This window comes from Pyrus communis, chromosome 7 (assembly GCF_041283825.1).
Source record: "Pyrus communis isolate YQ-2024b chromosome 7, ASM4128382v1, whole genome shotgun sequence".
Classification (NCBI taxonomy): domain Eukaryota; kingdom Viridiplantae; phylum Streptophyta; class Magnoliopsida; order Rosales; family Rosaceae; genus Pyrus; species Pyrus communis.
Genome location: NC_142571.1, coordinates 27,974,253 through 27,997,781, shown reverse-complemented (window position 1 = coordinate 27,997,781; position 23,529 = coordinate 27,974,253). Strand labels below are relative to the sequence as shown.

The window sequence follows — 23,529 nt, the reverse complement described above, 5'->3', positions numbered from 1 at the left end:
TGTGTTGATGTATTTCTGATCAGTAACCTTTTACTAAGCAACAAAGGTTGATCTACCAGGGCAGCACAACCCTGCAACATGACCTACGACAGCCTTTAACGCATGCCGAGCACACCGGCGACTAAGTCTGCAATTATTCATCAGGTCATCAAGCTAGGGTTAACTAAACAATAAAATGCGTTCAAGGGCCAGTGCCCTAACTAGTGTGTGTGTACATATAATATACATATCTTAATCTTCTATTTCCTGAGTCATACTAGGAGTACATTTTGAATTGAATTATCACTCTGTCCAAGAGTTGGCAACAATGCACAAAACATACATGAAGGTGCACACAATGTACTCACTACTAAATTACTATAAATTGCATTAATTTAGACTTGTTGAGCTACCGTTTGTTAATTAATTGTTGTTGAAAACTTTAGTACGTGTTCCTATAAGGATGGTTGTCATATTATAACCAAGATACGAATATTATTAGGCAATATTAAATCGAGGATATGTAGAGCCGCAATGGCTACAGTATCAAGGCAAAGATATGATATGTACTATATTCCTCTTTTATTTTTAGCCAGTCCTTATAAGCTGAACTAAACTTTGCTTTAAAATTACTTCTAAAGCAATATATATTCATAAAGTTGTTAGCCAAATCCTAAATGAAAGCAATGTGGATAAGACCCAAGATTAGCTTCGCTGTATAGTTTGTAGCTTTCCTCACTGAAAAAGAGTATTTATGGGCAGCGGTGGAGCTCGACGCCCAGGAGTAGTCTAATTTACTTCTATCTCTGATGTTAACAAAATTTACAACGTTGCTAGACATTTATAATTGTATCTACATGACGAATGTCACAGTCGGTTGTCATGTATATCTAATACATTTTTATTTCATAAAATGTCATGCCACGTTTTGAAAAGAAAAAACTTGCGTAAAAATGGATGATATGAAATTATAATAATACATTAGGCATATTTCCAGTTACATCTATTGGAACTCTATTTTAATCTCATTTTGCCTTTTGTAACTTAAAAGTCATCATTTTACTCTCTGAACTCAAAATTCGTTCAACTTTGACGTGTGGACTCTCTCTTCTCTCTAAAACTTATAAGTCGCCTCTTAAAACATATATGAGACCCAACACCCAGTAAGACTATGTCACATGTGCAATAAATTTGAGTGCAAATCTCCAGTATGCGTCAACATTCAACAAAAAGAGAATATTAAGTTTAAAAGAAATTAAAGAGATGAAAAAAATAAAAAAGAAATTGATTAGCTTGGCTCACCCAAATCAAACCACACAAGACATTAGCTAACAGAACTATGGCAATGTGGAGCGCATTTTGAGTTATATAGAGATGACTTTCAAGTTTTAGAGGGCAACAAGAATCAAAATAGAGTTCCAAGGGGGCAAAGTGAAGCGAATTTTGAGTTTCAATGAGTAAAGTGACGACTTTTGGATTACAAGGAGCAAAGTAGGCGTAGCTAAAAATAAGCTTATTTTTTATTGCCTGCTATTACACCAGGCATACAAGATATCGAATCAAAACAGATAATTGTAGCTAGTTTGGGATAAAGAGCTTATTCCTTCTAGTGAATAAGCTAAAAATATTCTTTTGTGAAAATTAAATTGCTTTCTTGTTTGTTCGGGAGATTCATTTGTTTAAGTTAGCAAATTAATGTTGAGATTAATAGTGAAGTTAGGGTGGGTCTTTATAATTTGTTACTGGGGGATTGTTCTGTTGACTTGTTGTTTAAGTAGCCATTTTTCAGCTTTGTGACATGTTGAGAACTCAGAGATTTTGGGTCCTGTCTGCTAGTAAAACATAGGACAAAAATAAATCCATTCCATCTGGAAATCAGGATTAGTGGTGTATATGAATTGTTCTTGGCTTAGCTCTTCATTTGATGCTTCAATTATCCTTCTTCTATTAGTGAGGACAAATTACAGGCAAAACAGTACTACGAGACATGCAGATTATAGATTGTCTAATATATTTTGTTGTCATCCCATTGAACCAAAAATTATTAATAATTTTATCTAAGTAGCCCATGTGTCTATATCATGAAGTTATACCGTTAAACTGAAACACATGTATAAATTGATGATTTGATCCCACCGATCAATTTTAAGTGTTTAATTGTGTCAATTTGTTAGAAAAACATTTGAGACTTTCTTTTTTTATACTAATAACATCTGAGACTTTTAATCATTCCACAACTATATAAAAACGTATGGTAAAAACATCACACACTTATTAGCAAAACGATCTATTCAATTTACCCAAATAACTATTTCCCACTCGAAAAATAGTAATACTCCATGCATAATCAATTTGTAAGATTCACAACTTCATATCACTTCAGAAGTCTCTTCAATTGGCCTGAACGTAACTTTCCAATGCAACATTTTATTTGTAAGGAATTATACATTAATCTCTGACTAAACCATCAATAATAGTTAACACTTATGAGCAATTTTTTGCCTCTTACGTGATGGGAGGAGAGATATGCACATGGTTGTATACAACTATTACAAATGCTACATTCAACATCATTAGTACAACTTGAGAAAACAATTTGCGTAGAAGAAACTATCCTTGAAACAGATTCAACATCAACAGCACCCAATTGATATAAATTTTTCATCGGAAATATGGCTTTCAATATAACACATGATCCTAACTTCCAAAAGCTCAAAGATTTTATGACCCATACTTACAGTACGTAAGGTGAAGTATGAGACATAAATTAAACAGAGCAAAATTCAGTTAATCAGTTTCACTATGAGTCTCTCCCATGAAGAAAACCCACAAACTAATAGACACTCTTCGAACCATATGGAAATGTTCAGGTAGGAAACGCAGCTAATTAACTACACGTATTTGTTGTTACTTGAAAAATGTAGTCAATGATAACAGACTTCAGTCAGAGTCTGCTGCAACCCAGAAAAGTCTATGCATGTTGGATCGCTAACCTGTGAAATTACACATAAAGAAGAATGAAGTAATCTTGAATTGATCAGATAACTAGTTAAGCTGATGTACTACCTCAGATTGGATGGTGTAGACAAGCCTTTTGTTAACTTGGGCAGTAGCACAGCTGATTACACTGAGTCCTTGTCCAAGAAGTATTTTCAGCATTCTTGATAGGAGAAAAAACTGCTCCGCAGATCCGTCGGTACTGACTACAATCTCAACGCCGGCTAAGCAAGGGTGGACTGCAACTAGGGTACTTGTTGAAGTTGATGAGCTACCACTGCTCCCATGGTCTAGATTCCTAGCACTCAAATTGGACGAGGACCCCATCTTTAGCTCATCTCTCTTGGCACCAAATATTTTGATCCTCTTTTGCAGGTGTTTGATATAATTCACTGCCTCGTTCATATGATCCGCTAACGAACGCTTTCCCTAACAGATTCCAACAACACGATTATGGTCGAGGATAAAGCCCTAAACTTTGACAAAATTGATGAAAACCCAAGAAAAAATTTACAAAGCAATGCACAATTACCGATCTTTTTCCTCAAAAAAACGGCCGTTTAATAAGCAAGAAATAATTTTTGGTGCCTAGGGTATTTTAATCACAAGGAAAATATGCTAAGTAGGGAGAAATCAAGTAAAAGAAACATTTAAGGTTCCATCTTACCTTGATAAATTCAAGAGGAAGTACGGATCTAAGTGATCCATAAAGGTTGGCCATTTCTTGCCTTCTTTTCTTTTCAATTTCTCTATGCATCATCTTCTTTTTCTCATCATCATCATTTGGCTTATCTTGATTTTTCGCACCATATGAAGTCGGTGCTAATGATGATTTTCTCCGCTGGCCTCCTGTATTAAGGTTATTGAACATACCGACATCCATTGAAGCAGCGTACATGTGACAAGATCAGATCTTCTGAGCTTCTATTTTGATCGAAGGAATAAATAGATGAAATACAGAAGACCAACTCTCATATTTCTTTGCTGTGAAGAAAACATTGTATATTAGAATACTCAAAACGCTCTTCAAGGTTTTTTTTTCTGAGAGTGCAAAAGAAGGCAAAGTAGTTTATCCGTTAGTTAGGGTTTTAGATCTTCGAATAAAAAACTCACCCAAAAATTCTCTTCCCTGCCCTCGCTAATGGCCTCTCTATTTTAAAAAGTCGCTTGTTGGGAACTCTGCTTGTGTTGAAATTAACATTGCAAGTTGCAACCCAGCCACCCACAACTTTTCTCCGCTATGCCCCCTCCAGTTTGTTTCTTTTACTTTTTTTTTTATTTAACCTAATCAAAATTCTTCTTTGCTTTACAAAATGCGAAAGTTCTACTGTGCATAAGAGTATTTTATAGTTTAGGATTTTTGGCAATTAGATCTTAGTTGTTTTTTGTTTTTGTTTTCTTATAAAGAATTTAGTAGTAAAATTTTTGGAATATAAGATGCTTCCAAAGCACCATAGAAAACTCGGACAAAATGAGCGAAAGTTATTACCCAACCGAAGATGATTAAATTTACCTTAGATTGACTTCAATTGTCCTTCTTATGATGCCAATGCTGTTGACTTTGTTGTTTAAATAAAAAATAAAAAAAAAAAAAAAAAAAAGGTTGTTTCCTTATAGATGTTTCCAAAGCGTGAGAGTACATGACCTAAAATCTACATTGTTAAGCCATTGAAACTTGAAAACCAATTTATAAGGCCCATGTGATGGATCACTTGCATGATGATATTGTCATTGCCTCAAGGCTCAAGCTACGTACGAGGATTCGCTAGTGTGAAAACGTCTAATTAAGCGGCAGCATTGAACTAGTTTTAATTTGTTAGTTAGGTGTTATACATGCCCAAGTTGACCTTGACTGTTAATTATTTGGTTGATAGTTGGTAAGGGTTACAAGTTACACGAAATCAATTATAATATTTGGATCATGGGACTCGTGGGTTTTACATATTATATTTATATCTCTGCCAACCGGCAATTTGATAGTGTTCCTTCATTTTCTTTTTTGCCTTTTCTACCCGATTTGACCTAATAAGGTAAAAGTCTGCAATAAAAATATGTTTAAGTTTAATGATAATAATATGCTTATTGTAGTTATCATTCAATACTACGGTATGGTGGTATTCATCTTCACTTGAAAGTGAGAGGTCTTAAGTTCGAATCTCGTAGATGGCGAATTTGATACCATATTAGGTTACCCATTGTGTGGTTTAGCCGAACTCCCTCTCTCTTTAATGTAAAAATATCGATGTAGAAAAAAAGAAAAGAAAAAAAAAGCTTATTATAGTCAGCCTAGCTAACAAGTGCAAACACAAAGAAGAGAGCAAGCTTGATGATCGATAAGTGAATGTAGTTATAAAAAATAAAAAAAAGAAAAAAAAAAGGTTATTATAGTCAGCCTAGCTAACAAGTGCAAAAACAAAGAAGAGAGCAAGCGTTGATGATCGATAAGTGAAAGAAAGTGCAAATAGATGAAGGTTAAAGATTAATTAGAAGTGATTATCTAATTCTTAAAAGGGACACTTTGAAAGCGGTCCCTAATCAATTCAAACTTTAGACTAAAATCTTATATGTTCTAATTTTTTATTTATTTAAGTCCCGAACTCTTAATACACCATACATTTCAAAATTGTTTTTTTATATCATTTAAAACAATTAAATCTAACAATTTATGCCAATACTATGAATGTATGTGGTTTGTGTAGGGGGAGAAACAAGAAAGAGAGGGAGGGAGGGAGAGACATGAATACCTACTACCTAGCTTTGAATACCAATTGTTTTTCAACGAAGAAATTTGAAAATAAATTAGTTTTTTTATTTGAATATGAAATTAAAATTTTGAAGTTAAAAAATAAAATACCAGACATGGAGATACATTAATAGTAAAAAAAATGATGTGAACAAAGTCCAAAGATTTTGATCAAAAACTAAAAATCAACAAGATTCATTCATCTAGCATTGGTAATTAAAGATTGGAACCTAATTTTTCCTTCTTAAAAATAGTGTAAGAAGGGTAGCGCCTCAATTGTGATTATTGATATGTATTTATAACGGAAATCTCAACTATTTTTTTATATGTAACATTGTCTTCAATGAAGATATACAAATTTGAGATGAAAAATAATCACATTTATATCTCACTTTGGAGATGCTTAATATATAAGTTCAACTCCAATGAGAAAAATGTATATTTAATCTCATTTATTTTTCTCTTTGATTAGCGAATCCACCTCCTAATGGTGTAAAAAAAGTGTAATTATACATTTTTATTTATATCTGCCGATAAAGATGAATAATTTACATCCTCTACATAAGAGAGTTTTCCGGCAAAAAAAAAAAAAAAAAAAAAAAATATATATATATATATATATATATATATATATATAAAATGTTACTTTCAAGACATTTTGCATCAACCATTTGGAATGCTCTAATATATACATTTGTTCATATCCACAATAAATAATACATGTTTGAGGATTAAATAATATACAGTATTTCATGGACATTTTTTTTAGTACAACGATATACTTTACATTAAAGGGAGGAAAAGTTCGGTTAAGCCACACAATGGACAATTTAATTTGGTATCGAATTCGCCATCTATGAGATTTGAACCTAAGACCTCTCACTTACAAATGAAGAGAGGAATAACACCAAACCGTAGTACTGAATATTTCATAAACATTTTAAATGACAATATTTGCTTGATAGTAGATAACGATTTGCTTTTAATTTGCTCACAACGTGGTGCCCAATTGTGACCATACCGGGGAATTTTCCAAGTAATCGAAAGCATATGAATGTGGGACATCGGATTGAATTTATATTGAGGACATCATGATCTAGACCCATTTCAAGTTGAGGGATTAGGGCTTGCAACGGGACACTAAAGCTTACTTTGGTAGGGATATATAGTACGTACTAGGTCACGTCACTAAGCATTTTCCATCTCAATATTTGTAATTTCATAAAGTCTATCACACTCTCTCTCTCTCTCTCATTATATTTTTATTTTCTACATTTCTACAAAAAGCAATGCAGATGTGATATGTCGAAGCATTACCTTGGCCCTATTAAGAGATGGGAACGCATGATGTGTGTGTGTGTGTAAAGACATGCTTTGTCTAGGATAGTGTTATTTACATAATTTTTCTTATCTTTTACATTCACTTATTAATTTTTTATCATTGATTATTTTCGGTTTAGTCAATACACAGCTAAAAATTAAAAGGAATATGAAAAGTAAAATTTAGTATGTGATAGCATTACTCTTTATTTATCAGATAATCCATGGTTTGGTAAGGTAACTATGATTTGATGATAAACTTAGAAAGACAGTACCGTCTTATTCCCATCTCAAAGAGGATCGAGGATCCCATTCTCATCCCATCAACTTGTTGAATTCATCATATGACAGTTGAATAGTAGTCTAAAATGTATCAAAACAAGGACACGGCAGGTCAAACCTAAGGCCCATCAAACCCACGATTCCAATAATATGGGGAATAAACAATTTGATAAATTAAAAGAAATGCAAAGTGTCCCCATCATACAGAGTAGAACACAATATGTTATTGTACAAAAAAGAGATTTTATGTTAAAAAAAATTAATAGCTTGAAAAATGAAACCTTTTTTTACTTGTATAATGACACGTAGTGTATCACCTATATTCAAGCACAATGAAAATTTTATCTCTCTTATAGAAATGTTTGAGAACAAAAATCACACCATTACTAAGTATTAGTAACTCATGTATTATAATATATATTGGTATTATTGATATTCCATAACTTAATTAGAATATAGTAAATTAATAAACAAGTTCACTTGTTTTAATTAAGTGAATAGACAATATCATATGACGAAGTGAGAACTATACAAAATTTTTTCTAAAATTTTGATCATTTGATTACCCATGACGGAGACATGGAGAAAACCCAGCCTACTTAATTGACCATTAATCATGACATGTTGCCTATAACTAAGCTGTAATCATTTGTAACCTATTAGGCACTTAGCTGACCCAATTATATATCTGTTGCCCATAACCAAATAGTAGTCATTGTTTAGAAACCAATAAATTAATGACAATGAACTTCCAAAGTTTTGTTCTTTTAATTAGTTCTCTCAATGAACTATCCTTGTGTACGCAGCTTTCAAACCTAAAAAGTATTTAGTACTAGTGAGCTCGAAGCAAAATTATTTAAACCTTTGCCCGTCTGCCACCTGATAAGGTTAGTAAAGATTTTCGTGTGCAATTTCTTGCACAATGTACTTGTTAAGGACAAATTAATAATAATTGATTAGCAGTAATCGCAACCTAAGTGGTTCATAACGATTATTCCCTTACTTAGTATCTATAGCTCGCAATTATAACCACTAAAAATACATATTATAGTAGATTTGATGCTTGATTTTGTCAGGAAAAAGAATTAGGGAAGCAGCTTAGCTGTTTCTTGGACCATTAATAAAAATAATTTTGTTTCAAAATGCACAGTATCAACAACTCCTTCGGCCAACTCATAAAGTAGAGCCCAAAGAGATCTTGTTCTTGATACTGTTGGACGTTAAGCTGTATTATTTGCTACCTTTCCCCAAGTACTGTTCAAGTGCATGCATGTACAATATTATCCTCCTTTTAATAATTAAATTACGTACTTGATTACTTAATTAATAAATTATACATTGTATTACATACTTAATTACTTATCTTCCAAAAAGAATAGACCAGTTAAAATTCTTCTAATGAAAAATAATAATATTAATAACCGAGATATAATGATCACTCATCAAGTAACACAGTCTTATAATATGTGTGATTTAGGTATGACATCCACCAAATGTGAATGCAATTAACTTTTGTGCATAAGAACAGTGCCAACGAGCATAATTTAAATTTTTTGAAGGGGCCGGTGAGGTCACTTCTTCTTTCTCACCTGTACTCAAGTCATCTTGTATCTGAACTGAAGAGAGAGTGTGAAACTTGAAAGAAAGGAATCTTTGGCATCTTAGTTAGGCCCATCAAAGATTGATCATATCTAGTTCTTTAATCCTCCGTTGCAAAATTCATAGAAAAAAGACCGTTCAATGCATCTGAATTTTTGGTAATGTTTCCTTTACAACAAAGCAAGAAGCTGGTCTTCCAGATTTCATCTAATCCTCATCATCACCAAGATCACACAATTTCAGAAATTAGGGGTTACTGTGGACTATATGATGGATCATGATCACAATTCTAATGATCATAACAAGAAGAACAAAACGTTGATGCATAGGGAAAATGAAAGGCAGAGACGGAAAGAAATGGGTACCCTACATGCTTCACTTAGATCCCTACTTCCTCCTGAATTTATCAAGGTGAGCTCTCTCTCTCTCTCTCTTTCACACACACACACACACACACACAAAACATGCGGCTAGCTGCAAGAACGACGACTAGGGTTACTTACATATATTCTTTTCGAAAGCAGGGAAAGCGTTCGATATCTGACCACACGAACGAGGCTGTGAATTATATAAACCACATCCAGAACAGAATCAGGAGGTTAGACGCCAAGAGAGCTGAACTGAAGAAGGTTTCCAATCTAAGTAGCTCTAATGCTAGTTCTGACGACCATGGTGGTGAAAGTTCCTATAGGGGATCGCTGAGCTGTTTCAAAGTCGACCCATGTTGCGGTGGGGTGCAAATCATGATCAGTACTACCATCGGCTTCAGATCTGGAGAGGAAGGGTTACCCTTCTCAATTTCTAGGGTTTTGGAAGTGCTTCTTGAACAAGGGCTTTGTGTTGTGAGCTGTGTTTCCTCCAAAATAGATGACAGACTCCTTCATACGATCCAGTCCGAGGTACTTTATCAAGTTCTCCTAATTTATTGGTCAATATATTGTTTAGGGTTTTGTGTATAAGAATGTTTGAAATTGCCGTGTTCGTTAAAATTACTACAATCCTTCTTACTGCATACATCTTAGGTGAATGATCTGGAGAGTATCGATCTTTCTGCGCTGGAACAGAAACTAGCCGAAGTGCTTCCACAATCTAGATGAATATCCAAGTAACTTAAAACTTGTGTTCCTTCATTTTGGCCTTGGACTCCCCAGTATGGTGCTCCAATCTTATTTTTGTTCCCGAGAAAGATGAAAATTGGAGCATTAGTCCCTGAACTTGACCCAATTGGAGATTCGGTTCTCGAACTAAAATTCCTTAAGCATTGGTTCTTTAAACTTGTCACAATGTGAAGCAATGATCATTTTGGACTGTTATTAGAGCTTCCATCCCTTATATTTACCCCTCACCCCCTCTAAAACCCTTTTATTTTGAACATAAGTTATACTGATGTTACAAAAAATGACCATTGCTCCACATTGAGACAAATTTAGGGACTAAAATTTACGATATTTTAGCTTAAAATTTCAATTCGGTCAAAGCTTAGGGGAAATGCTCTAATTTTCTCTTTTGAAAATTGGTGATGATGCAAACGTAAATTCTTACAGTTCACCTCGTGTTATTTGGTTTAAGTACTTACCGATATCGTTTCAATTATCTCTACTAGAATATGGAAGGCAAACAAAACCTTTGTGATTGATGAAGCTTTTTGAACTTTTTTTTTACAAGATAAAGGTATGGAATGCAAAGGCCATTGTAGAAGAACTTCACTTTGAGCGTGTATATGTATGTATATGTAATTTTGAGTTTAACTATGTTTTGCGTGCTCAAATATTCTCCATTTGACATATCTAAGATTATCGCACGTCTTTGGCACACTCTCATCTGTATGTATATATGCAAGGTCGTAGCCAGTTTTGCATATGGATGCTGGACATGTCTCTAAGATTATCTCAAAGTAATGATCATTGTATGCCATTTTTGTTTCAACAGAATATAAATTCCAAACGTGCTGATCCTAACTTTCAATTCATAATATATCAGAGAGCTATTTTGATGTAATATTTACATGTTGAAAGTAGTGTTTGCAAACAATTTTTCTCCTCCAGTACACTTGATTGTATAAATTTTAGGTAATGCTAGGGAGACCAAATTTGGTAACCTCAATAATGCGTTTGCTAATGATTGAATTATTACTTAAGTGTTGATTAACGTACTTATTTTCTATTGGTGACACATCATGTGGTTTGAAAATTTGGTTTAAAATTTTGGTTTACCTAGCATTATTCATGAATTTTTAATAATACAACCACCCATCCTTATCCACCATGTGGGATCAACTGTATAAAACCTAAAACGTCACTGTGCTCAATTTTACGCCAAGTCTTCCCTTAGGTATGAATGCTAGAATACCATTATGCACGGTATGAAACTTAGAATGCCACTACGCTCGGTTGTATGAATCCTAGAACGCCACTTGATTGTCTAAATTTTTAATAATATTTTGATTAAACAAATCAAAGAATTATCGAGTCGACTAAATAATGAATTGTAAGTGAGAGATCTTAAGTTCGAGTTGAATATTACGGTCTGGTAGTATTCATCTTCACTTGTAAGTGAGAAGTTTTAGGTTCGATTCTTGCTAAAGGCGAATTTGAACCACATTATTGTTAGCTCAATGTAGGGCTAAACCCACCCCCTTCCCATTTAGTGTAGATAATATTATTTGTTCAACAAAACAAAAAAAATTCCCTAACTCAGTCTCTATAAGTTATGTTAAGGGACATGCTGTTTACAAGTATGAAGGACCCATCATCACCATCTACAAAATCAAACAATCACCATCTACAAAATAAAAAAATGCAATGGGCCCATTAGCCCCTATTTGAATTGCCAACTTCGGGCCCAATCCATTCCATGGGCTTCCATTCAGTCATCAGCCGAAAGAGTTGCAATGCTAGAAAAGTTCATTGCTTCTAGCACACACATCGGTCGTTCGAGGTGAGTCATCAGCAAGTCCTCCCCAAAGCCTCTCAGAGAGCTTCCTTGGCTAACATTGAATGCCACCGCGCAGCTCCACTGTTATTTTAGCTTCTCAAAGCACCTCAGATCAGTCGATATATGATACATTCGAGAAAGCCTACTCCGAAATCTCGTCATGGTTGGAAGACAACGAGAACTCTCCAAATCTGCTCAACTCAGAACCCCTTCCCCACATATTTCACCACACATCAGAAGTCACCTAAAAATCTGGATTACTCGGAAAAAAAAAAAATTACAAAACGGAGCATTAGAACACCAGTCTGTTCCGTAGTGACACTGTTGACCCTAAAAACTACCAAGCCTACATGGCGCGCAGCCCAAGTAATTAATAAACTAACTACGTCATTCGGTTGTGTGCGGGGTGTGCCAACTTGTCGGCCGAGCTCGGCCTGAGAGTAAAATGTGTTGATCTTGTGTTGATTGCGCTGCTGACTTCTTGATCTTGCGACTGCGGCCAAGGAAGGAACACGTCTCGACCTTTGGGTTCTAGAGCCTGAAGACAAGGCTACTAGTTTTGTGAAGTTCAATATCAGATTCACTTTCAATGTGCCGAATGTAATAACCTGATAACACCTCACTTTACCGAGAAAGCTGATGAGATGACCTCTACCAACAAGGACTTGAAAATCCTTGTCGACCGAGACTTGGATAGGTAATCAGTCAGCCGAGAAACAGTGCTGTTTATCCAAACTGAAGGTGCTCCTTGATCTGGTAATTCTATGGCTCCAGTGTTGTTTATCCAAATTGAATGTGTGTCAGCAGGAAAAAGAAAATAAAAATCTCAAGGTTGTTGAGAGGTTTCACGTAAAGAGAAGGTTTACGCAAGACAGTTTGTGCGTTGAATTGAAGGGAACTTTTTAGTCGTCTGCCGCTCAATATTTATATAATCAAAACTCTTAGATGTGTTGTAGAATCCAAGCCGTGAACATCCAGCCATCTTTGATGATAAATCACAATCATCCCTTATCCCAATCTCAATTACCGCGCCATCAGGTGAAATCACAACTGGATAAAATGGCATATGCCATCTTTTATCTCATATTTCCACGTGCATGGGTTCATAAAATAAACACCACCTTTATTGGCTAATTATCCAAGCAAGTTACCCCGTGCTGGATGAGTAACCCAATCTCCTCCACCTTGTTGACAAACCAACGATGGTCATCAGATCATCTTTATCTAAGCCAGCTAACTTTGATCAAATTCCAATGACAATACGATCCCATCTTTATCTCCATTGTATTTGTATAAATGCATGGAAGATAGTCTGCCATACTCTAACTCCATTCATGATAGTCATGCTATCTATCCACGAGATTGCAGCAGTATTAATTCACACAGCATTGTATCAAATCATCACGACTTTATCACCCAGTTGTGCTCTAGATAATTCAATATATTATCAAGAGATAATTATTATGATAAAAATCACAATATTATTCCTTAATAATAACTAAAATTATCCTGACTTAGTCATCTAACGGTTTAGAACTTCATTCACTCAATAGCCTCGATCGTTCGGGCCGATTGTGTAATTTTGGATCCAAACAGACACAAACTAATCTGCATATAAAATAGAGATGAAACGCGAGAACAATCCCTTATCGAGCAACACGAAATTAAGTTAATTAACGGTCTCCTAAAAATGTTAGCATCAATGTTTCTTCCAAGGCTGTAGCATGTGAAATGTTAGGCCATCTCCAACCGAAAGGGCTAGATATAGCCCCGTCCAGAATTATAGTCTTGTAAAAAATTATTTTTAAATAAACAATATCAGACCATACTCATATACCATTTCCAACCGAAGAGGGCTAAACATATCTCACTTAATAAGTTACTAGTTTTAAGTTTATCCTTATTTATTGGTTAATTTAATTAAACTATCTTTGGATGTTTTCAAATCTAGCCGTTAAATTTGAATCAATTATTGTAACTGATAAGCTGAGCAACTAAAAAAAGCTAAGAGGAGGACTACATTTAGCTAGCCTGATGCTCTTTTGACAAATAATGGTCCGCAAGGAGTTTGTCCGCAACTGCAAGTATCATGTGCGCATGGGTGACAAAGCCGGTAACATGTACAAGAGAACATAAAAAATACCAGCATGGCACAAGCGAGTCACAAGCTATAATAATCTCTTCTGCTTGTAACAAAACTCAACCTGGAATAAATTGGTTGTAGACGACGGAATTTCACCGAAAAATCTTTACACATTAAAATATCACATTCGAGGTTTTAACCTATACAGCCGAGCTAAAGGAAGCATCATCAACCAGAACACAGTGGTACCGGAAGAAATTAAATGGAAAGAACATGGTTTCGAAACACAGAGACAGCAAACTTCAGATTTATGGTTTAAGTTAGAAATCTTTATCCAGTTTCGCAATAATAAACATGCCATATCCCTGAACTACAGCATGCCTCAGAATTATGCGCTTATCTGCACAACTGATGGAGCTGCGCGGAAAAATACCTATTTACGGAACCATCTTAGGAACAGAGCAAAACTACATTATGGCATCATCATGGGACAATTTCTATGCATGCGCCCGTGTTCAAATTTCTATCGCCCTTCTTCCAATACCCTGGTTTATCCAAAAATTTTCCCTCCCTATCATTACCAAGTATGAAGGTGAAAAATGGAATGTATGTAAAAGGCATAGTCAACCTACAGAAAGCTGGAGACAGGAATCACAACTGCCCTGGCCATAATTTCAAATGATGATAAAAAGTAAGTTGCTTTCTTTTTCTGCCTTTCCTTTTCTTTAATGGGTGAGGGGTCAACTAAAGAAATTTCATTACGCAAGTAATAGTTTTCTAAGAAACTGATTCAAATGAGTATGGCTGGCCTCATTGCTAAAAGCATGGCCGCCTTCGAAAAAGTAGACTCGGAATTCCTAAGTCAGTGCAAGAGGAATGTGACAGAGTGATAGTGTTTCCATCCTCTGAAAATATAAACTTCTAGTAGTTCAATTTTGAGGAAACTGATTCAAATGAGTAGGGCTGGCCTCATTGCTAAAAGCAAGGGCCGCCTCCGAAAAGGTAAATTCGGAGTTCCTAAGTCAGTGCAAGAGGAATGTGACAAAGTGACAGTGTTTCCATCCTCCGAAAAAGTAAACTTGTAGTAGTTCAATTTCGAGGAAACTGATTCAAATGAGTAGGGCTGGCCTCATTGCTAAAAGCACGGGCCGGAAAAAGTAAACTCAGAATTCCCAAGTCAGTGCAGGAGGAATGTGACAAAGTGACGATGTTTCTATCTTTACACCAAATTATGATTACATATGAAATAAAAAACATTTTGATTTGTAGGCCATAGCAGTAAAAGACGAGCAAATGAAATAAATTCCAATAATTCAAATTCATTGATAAAATCCTAAGTTAATACAAGTAAAAACTGTTCCTTTTCCTTTCTTTCAGTACATAAATCATCCACAAAAATGATGAAGCAATGATCTATAGACTATAGCAGTATACCAGCTTATGTTAATGACAGAAACACAAAATCATACATTAGAAACTCACCGAACATTTGTATGAGACTTAAATGGGTAGCGTGACTTAGCCGAAATTGATAATTCACGCGGTAATTTGGGTGGTTCCAACTCACCGGTAAGCATCCCCACAACCTCCTTCATTGAAGGGCGGCGAGAAGGCACTTTCTGCAAGCAAACCAATGCCACGGTAATGCAAAGGATCGCTTGTTCTTGATCCAAGAACTGAATGGACTTATCAACAAGGTCAACAAGCTTCCCCGCACGGGCAAGATGGCGCGCCCACGATAACAAATTCGCCCTTTGGAACTCGGATAGAGGCGAATTTGTGACCTCAAGTGGGCGCCTTCCAGCGATAAGAACTAATAATAAAATTCCAAAACTATAAACATCCCACGTCTCAGACGGATCACCACCGTCACCATATTCAGGGGCAACATAACAAACTGTGCCTCTCATGCTCGGAGTACTACTCATGGCGCCACTCATTGGAATTTCCCCGGAATCATGGCTAGCATTATGCCGCATTCCGTCCAACCACCAATCAATACTACTCACACTCCCCCAACTCTTGGTCCTACTCCTCTTCTTGATCTTCTTCTTACTCTCCGCATACAATTCCTCGTCGTGTGCCCACCAATTGTCATCATTCTCATCAAAGCTCATTCCTTTTAATTGCTTCTTATCCTTCTTTTTCTTCTTCTTGGCAAGCTCATCGCAGTACTCTTCCTTCCACCATTCCCTGGGAGGCCTTTTCCTCTCCTTGTTAGAATTCTTCGCATTCTTTTCCTCGTCCATTGACACCCACCATTCCAACCTCTTCTTCGTATTCTTCTTCTTCTTCTTCTTAAATTTCCCAACCATTTCGCTACTTGAACCGGAAGCAGTAGTTCCAACCGGCCTATCAGCCCCAATCTCATTCCCAATCCACTCCATCACATAGTCCTTCACCCCACTGTCCTGCCTCCACCACCAATCCCTATTCACCCTCTGCTTCCCACCCTCCTCCAAATTCCCCTCTGGTGACACCGGGGACGGCTGTGTCACCGAAGTCTCCGGCGAAACCGAAACAGGACCCTTGGCTAAATCCTCCGGTGACTGATCAACACCCACGTTTAAATCATCGAACCCAGCTGTCATCACACTCTCAGTTTCCTCCACCACCGACCCATAGTCGCACCCGCCATTGCTCTCCAGCTCCTCCTTCTTCGGCGCGTCATCAATCTCAATCACTACCTGATTCTCCGATTTCAGCCTCGCCAGCCCGAAATCGGCGACCTTGGCAGCGAAGCCGCCGTCCAGCAGCACATTACTCGGCTTCACATCGCCATGGATTAGCGGCGGGTCCAACCCATGAAGATATCTCAGCCCTTTCGCTACGTCAACGGCAATTGAGAATCTTTTCCTCCACTCCATCAATTCGGGGCACTTCCTCTTCAGCAGCGCGTCCTGCAAATTCCCGTTCCTCATAAACTCGTAAACCAGCACCATACGCCGCCGTTTGGGGTCGGAGGAGAATCCGAGCACCGAGACAACGAGCGGTGAATCGAGCTTGGAAGCTAAAAGGAGCTCGTTCTGGAACTCGCGCTCGCTCTGGAGCGACCCGGAGTCCATGAGCTTGACGGCGACGTCTTGGTGGGTGTGTGGGATTGTGCCGAAGAACACGGACCCGGAGCCGCCTTGGCCGAGTCGGCGCGTCGAAGAGAACGAGTCGGTCGCTCGGCGGAGGACGGAGTAGGAGTACCGGTGGGGGGGCTTGGAGTCAGATTCCGGGGCAGTCCGCTTCCGGGTGCTTTTTCGGAAGCAGACTAGGAGGAAGAGGAGGAGAGAGAAGGCGGTGGTGGCGGAGGCGGCGGCGAGAGGGTGGGGGAAGCGGCTGCTGACGTGGGGTTGAGGCTGAGGACTAGCTGCCGGCGATGGCGATGGGGAGTGAAGGAATTGGCGCATCGTGGGGACCAAAACGACATAAAGATTGAGACTTTGGAGTTCGTTTAAGAGTGAATCTCTGCGAACTGCGTCAGTCAGAGGAGTTGAAGGAAGAAGAAGAAAGTGTTTCGAGTTGTCGAGCTGTTCGTTTCCGTATTCCCTTATGGTTCGGTTCGGGATGATTTTTTTTATTTATTTATTATTTTTATGAAAAAGTATAATTTATTTATTTTAATAGACTTTTCCTTCTTCCTCATCATTGGTCATTTTTATGCACATTTACCGCTTGCTTTGTAAGGAGTTTTAACGAAAAACTCGCGGTGCTATTCATTTTAATGAAAAATCACGTATTTACGCTAAAAAGTCAAACATAGTACTATTTACTTTACCCTTTATTTTGTCCTTATCGTTAAAATTTAAAGTTTTCAAATTTTTTTCATTAGTTTTCTTTACTTTGTATTATTAGTTGTACTATCTTTGTAATAAAAATAAAATCTGTTAATATATGTACGTTTTATCTCTGGATAATAAGAATAGCGTTTCTGGAGTTATATGACCTTCCATTTTGTATCGGTTTTAAACTTTTTTACACATAGGAAAAAACATTATAGTAAATATAATGTTACATAAATGTTAAAAGAAAATGCATAATTTCATACTCAAAAAATACCGACCTAATTAGTTGATGTAGTTGATATGATAAATAAATATAATATAATAGTTGTAATGACTCTAGCTAATTGCATATTTTATGATGATCGGACGAACTATGAATTTACACACACACACATATATATATATATATATATATATTTCCACGGGTGGTTTTGTGTGCTCTTTGTTTACTATTAACAGAGATTTTATATTTAAACAGATAGGTTATGAATTTGAATATTATTATGAAGTTGACTGAAAAATTATGATATTTAATTAAGCTGGAGACTCGACCAAATGATCATATATTAGTCCATGTATTAGGGGCTATTTGTAAACTAAATCAGCTGTATCGAAATTTGTAAAGCAACTCTACCAGACACATCATGAATCATTGGTAAACAAACGATAATGCAGAATAAGAGTGTATCGGCTGCTACTGCGTGGGAAAACAAAAGAGGTTCAAAGATTTCCAATCAACAAAATTATGAATGAATTTATAGATACTTTATTAGTTTAAAACACATAGTGATAAAAACAAAAACAGTGCATATTGTTTTTCAAAGATCAAAAAATGTGAGTGTGATACCAATGTATTAGATTCATATAGCAATCACACTTTTACAATGATGAAGATCTTGAATGCAGCACTCGTATGTGGTGGGCCATGAAGGTGGTGTGAGGGGGTGGGGTCATTACATGAGATATTGGTGGGCTATTTGGGAGTTGTGTCTAGGGTATGCACGGACACATGGTTATGGTCACATTCCAAAATTTCTTCTAATAATAAGTCGAAAAATTTAAGTGTGATACCAATATATTTAAATGAGTGTAATATTGATAAACTAGTAAGTTCTAAACTATGACTTTCGGTTATTAAATTCACACCAATGTAGAAGTATGTTCTAAGTATTAGATTTAAACTACCGAATTCTTATATATATATATATATATATATATATATAGGTATCAGTATCACATTTACTCAAATTACGGTAGAAGACCTAACTAATTAGCCACATCTAAATCTAGTTGCGAACCGTCCTTTAAGATTCAATTAATAATGGTTAGTCGTCAAAATTATCCTAATTGACGCGAAACGTACCATTTTGTCAAAAAATCAAACCCGCACAAAATGTGGGAGCGTACCAAACAATGGACTTCTTCCATCTTCCAAGTCTTTGATTCCTTTGGCTAGGTTTGACAATTCTTATTTGAAATATTTTATTTAAACTCAATTGTTATATCTTTCCAACTTTAATTTTTCCTGAATGAAAATTCTAACTTAAAACTTTCCTCCTTCCACTTCCAAATGTCAAACTTTATGTGTTGATCCAACAAAAAAATAAAAAAAATTATGTTGCAGTATAAATTTAGAGGATGGAGAGAGAGAGAGAAAAAAAGAAAAAAAAGTTTTAAGAATTTTATGTTAATATTTCTCACACATTGTTATGTCTTTACCCAATTACGTTTCTAATCAAATAAAAACTGCAACACGTTGAGAGTTATTGACGTATTTATCAGATTCCACGTGTGGCTGGATAGAGTTTCCACTTTCTATCATTTGGTCATATACAGTGTCGCGGAAGGGCAGGGGAAATTCGTTTCAGAAAATACAAACAAAGCCGGTAAGCATAAATCCAAATAAGACGAATTATAATATAAAGAAATACAACGTGGTGATCGACAACAACCGATCTGTCACTTGCCTGCAGAAAACAAAAAGTTCACATGAAACCCAAGAAAAACATGTACCGTCAACTTTCTACGTGGCAACCTAGCTGGGCATATTCCCCTTTCCCCTAAACATGGAATGGAATGATACATCACATATTATTATACAAAAAATGATCCACTAATAGGAATCGTTGAATTTTGATCAAACCGCTACAATTATTATAGCTTTTAAAAGAATCCATATTTGTAGCAGTTCAATCAAAATTTAAAGGCACATGTTAGTGAATCACGAGATCACTTGCTCATGAGAGCAACTCCAGCGTTGGAACTCTCCCCCCTGGCAATACACTATTCAATCCACCTAATGAACAGTAACTGCCCTTAATGAACAGTAAGTAGCCCTGGCAATAGAATTTGCATCTCCACCGTTACACTTCAATAGCCCTAGCAATAGGCAATAAAATATTAGTATTTTTTTTATTATAAAATAATACAAAATAATTTTAATTGTAATATCGGATAAGATTTTTAATCGTTCTCGTTGCGCCACGTGTCATTATCCGAAGTATTATTAAATAATACAAAATAATACAATTATTGGTGATGGATTTCTGATAAGATTATTAAACAATCACGTCGCGCCACGTGCCATAATCGGTTCACAATCTCAAGAAAATTGGTATGAATAAGACTCCACATTTCTCGCAACTGCATCTCATTACCCGTAAGCGAACTATGAGTAACTTCAACCCAGCTAGTACACAACGCAATATCTTCAATAAGCGACCAATTCGTACTTGCACCAGTGGTCATTTTGTTGAAAAAAAATGAATTCAAACTTTGAGACAAAAAAAGGAATGTGATTGAAAGTAGTTGAGAAAATATGAAATTGTTGTGTAAGGTAGATGATAATGAGAAGGTATTTATAGAAAAGTAAAAACAATTTTTTTTACAATTTTTTTCAGATTTTTCAGATATTTTTTTGAATTTTTTGAATTTTTTACAATTTTTTTTAAATTTTTATTCAATTAATTAATCTCTGCCGTTGGATATAAAAAAATTTGAATTCCAACACTCCAGATTGTGCCACGTGTCACAACGGTAACTTTTCAGATTTTTAAAACTATTTTTTCATTTATTTTTTAATTTATAAAGCATTTTAATATCCACCGTTGATCTCAGATCGAACGGTGGATATTAAATCTGACTTTATTTTTTTTTTTTTACCGTTGAGATCTAACGGTCCACATTAAGTGACCGTTAGGATCTAACGCACCGTGGGAAGCCACGTGGCTTCCCAACGGTAACTGACGATTCTGATTTTTTCTGATTTTTGTGTCGGCGACGCGCCCCCACGCGCGGGTGGGGTGCACGCGGCTGACACAAAAAAAATTAAATAATACGCTGACGCCACCCTGGCGTCAGCCTTGCGTCACCCCCACCTCGGGCTCAAGGGCTGGCAATCCCTCACGGGGCCTTTGCTCGGGCCTCCCCCTTCCATCGGGCTCCCGCATGCTGGAGCCATGCCACCGGGCCTCGGGCCATGGTTTTGGACCCCTTCCCCCGAGCAATACCCAACGCTGGGATTGCTCTGAGGGGATCCAATTCGAAGAAAACTATGTACCATCACTTTCCACGTGGCAACCTAGCTGGGTATATTCCCCTCTCCCATGAAAGATTTCACTGTACAGCTGAAAGATGAACTGATATATCATGTATTATTATATAAAAAATGAAATACTTGTATTAATTAATAACTTTTTTTTTTATCAAACAATAAATTTTGATAAATTATATGTTAGATTAGCTATCGAAAAAGTTAGAATCCACATCGATATGTAATAACTCATCGCTTTTCTACCACTATGGTAAATGATCAATTACATGTTAATTAGTAATTTACATAAATAAAACTTCTCGCTATTCATATAATAATACTACAACTTGTATTTGAGCATACTAAAAAATTACTTCCTCCAAACCACCTAGCGTACAACGTCAGCTGTTTATGAGATGATCACATGTGAAAAGAATCAATATCATGTTAAAGAGTTTTTGCTCGAAAATTTTATGATACTTTGAGTATGTTTTTAATCTTTAACTTTTTAATTCTTTTTAATTTTTAATTTTAATTTTGACAAAAAAATCTAATGATTGTTAATTTTGAAGTATAGAATATTTTCGACTATACTAAATAATTCCTTCATTGCTAGCCTAAATTTTATCTTCTCATCTGCCATCAAAAATTTAATTTAATATATAATTATCTAACAGCTAAAAATCTCGATATAAACTATACTCCAATTTACACTAAAAAAATCAACTCTACGATAATCCTTGCGACGAATTAATATACTGGCGTAGCTCGTTTTAAGTTTATTAATATCACATTAGCTTTGCTTGTATAATTGACTTACGTAAGTTGAGGAGATTACAATTGCATTAATATATATTGCCCAAAGTCTCACCCCACCCCAAAAGTAAACGAGTTTTACATAAAGGAAAGGTCCTCCAAGTTTCCAACCACTCCACGGTCCACCCCATTCATTTACACTAATAATCGTTTCTCAAACGATTCTTACATAATTCTGATGTGCGTCGCAAGGTTTATTAAGTTACTTAGAATATTAGAAATCCATTTAAATTTAGGGTTACAAGTTTGGAAACCTTTGGCTATGCTGGTTTCTCTTGTGCAATTGTTTTCATCAAATGATTGATGAACGGCGCCGACTGCCTAATGCTCATGGGTCCTTCTCAGACTTGGACTCAGACTCGAACTCGTCGTCACAGAGACCTGTATACATCTAAACAAGTGAATTGGCGCGCTTTAGCTGAGTCCTCATTGCAAACTACCAAATTATTTCACTCTTATGAGTGTTTTATTTACACCCAAAAAGGATCCTTAGAATTTTAAGTTCCTTTGGGCACCCCACTACTATTGCCCTCGTCTGTTTATAATCCTACGGGGCTTGTTACTTTAACAATATGGTTTTGCACGCAATTGAAGGCCTTACTAGCAGCATTTGTCAACTCAAGTCCCTTAAGAGTTATTACACTTTCTGGTAGTAAAAAGCTAATGGTTTTTCCAAACATTGTGGAAAATATGGAAGGATTAAGAGGGGTTTATTTGGATAGAACATCTACCGGAGAGCTTCCGGCGTCAACTGAACGGCTCGGTTTAGATTTCAACGACTGCAAAAGACTTGTCTATCTTCCAGACACTGCCATCAATTTGGCAACCCTTCAGTGTCCCACTCTCTGCGGGTGCTCAAAACTTTCTACGTTGCCAGAGGACTTGTGGTATTTGAGACACCTTACCGTAGACAGAACTGGTATACATCAAGACAACAATCAAGGACCAACGGTTCCCCCCAAAACAGCGATGTTGCAGAACTTTGGGCGATATGGCCGAGTTCCGGAGCAGTGCATGAGTATCCGGGGCTAGCCTATTAGAATCAGTATCAACGGTGTACAAAGAGGAAACATGCAAAGAGCACAAATCACAACAAAACATGCAAGTAATTTGTCCCAAAAAATTTCTCCAAATTTTGAAGTTTACTTAGTATTTGGATATTGTAGGCATTTCATCTTAGATTCTGTACTTTATATATGTGCGTGTGCGTGGGCGTGTGCGTGGGCGTGTGCGTGTGCGTTGAGTGTAGTTCATAAATCCCAAAGCAAAAGGGAAAAAAACAGAGAAAGAGCCGAAAACAGACGGACACGATGTTTCCAAGGATGAAACATGAATCAATTCCTAGTTAGAATTGATGATTCCAAGGATGAAACATGAAACATGAATCAAACTTGTGCTTTGCATTGCAAGTTTGCAACTAGAAGGCTAGCCGATCATCTTTCTCCAGCTGCAATCAATCTTGAGCATGCTA

At 36.3% G+C, this 23,529-nt stretch overlaps 2 protein-coding genes and 1 pseudogene across 3 annotated transcripts; 1 reads left to right on the top strand and 2 right to left on the bottom strand.

Moving 5' to 3' along the window:
• Nucleotides 1-2,448: 2,448 nt before the first annotated feature.
• On the bottom strand, nt 2,449-4,113 carry LOC137733349 (transcription factor bHLH118). The gene is made up of 3 exons (XM_068472501.2): nt 3,644-4,113; nt 3,046-3,405; nt 2,449-2,972 (listed from the first exon to the last, which is right to left on the bottom strand). Exons 1-3 carry the CDS (start codon nt 3,872-3,874, stop codon nt 2,904-2,906), a joined length of 660 nt encoding a protein of 219 aa, XP_068328602.2. The 5' UTR covers nt 3,875-4,113; the 3' UTR covers nt 2,449-2,903.
• A 4,764-nt stretch (nt 4,114-8,877) lies between these two features.
• On the top strand, nt 8,878-10,858 carry LOC137733560 (transcription factor bHLH36-like). The gene is made up of 3 exons (XM_088697919.1): nt 8,878-9,331; nt 9,445-9,819; nt 9,943-10,858. Exons 1-3 carry the CDS (start codon nt 9,188-9,190, stop codon nt 10,015-10,017), a joined length of 594 nt encoding a protein of 197 aa, XP_088554045.1. The 5' UTR covers nt 8,878-9,187; the 3' UTR covers nt 10,018-10,858.
• Nucleotides 10,859-15,231: 4,373 nt separating this feature from the next.
• LOC137734932 (receptor-like serine/threonine-protein kinase At4g25390 pseudogene) lies at nt 15,232-17,488 on the bottom strand (annotated as a pseudogene). Its single transcript, XR_015964205.1, has one exon. The product of XR_015964205.1 is annotated as a receptor-like serine/threonine-protein kinase At4g25390 pseudogene (transcript).
• Between the last annotated feature and the right edge of the window lie 6,041 nt (nt 17,489-23,529).

What these genes read in the sequence shown, in the direction of transcription:
- LOC137733349 (XM_068472501.2), bottom strand. Translation starts at nt 3,874, where the DNA reads ATGTACGCTGCTTCAATGGATGTCGGTATGTTCAATAACCTTAATACA. An exon ending in TTCCTCTTGAATTTATCAAG is followed by an intron (nt 3,406 to 3,643) that starts GTAAGATGGAAC and finishes GGAATCTGTTAG; the next exon opens with GGAAAGCGTTCGTTAGCGGA. An exon ending in TCTACACCATCCAATCTGAG is followed by an intron (nt 2,973 to 3,045) that starts GTAGTACATCAG and finishes GTAATTTCACAG; the next exon opens with GTTAGCGATCCAACATGCAT.
- LOC137733560 (XM_088697919.1), top strand. Translation starts at nt 9,188, where the DNA reads ATGATGGATCATGATCACAATTCTAATGATCATAACAAGAAGAACAAA. An exon ending in TTCCTCCTGAATTTATCAAG is followed by an intron (nt 9,332 to 9,444) that starts GTGAGCTCTCTC and finishes TTTCGAAAGCAG; the next exon opens with GGAAAGCGTTCGATATCTGA. An exon ending in TTCATACGATCCAGTCCGAG is followed by an intron (nt 9,820 to 9,942) that starts GTACTTTATCAA and finishes CATACATCTTAG; the next exon opens with GTGAATGATCTGGAGAGTAT.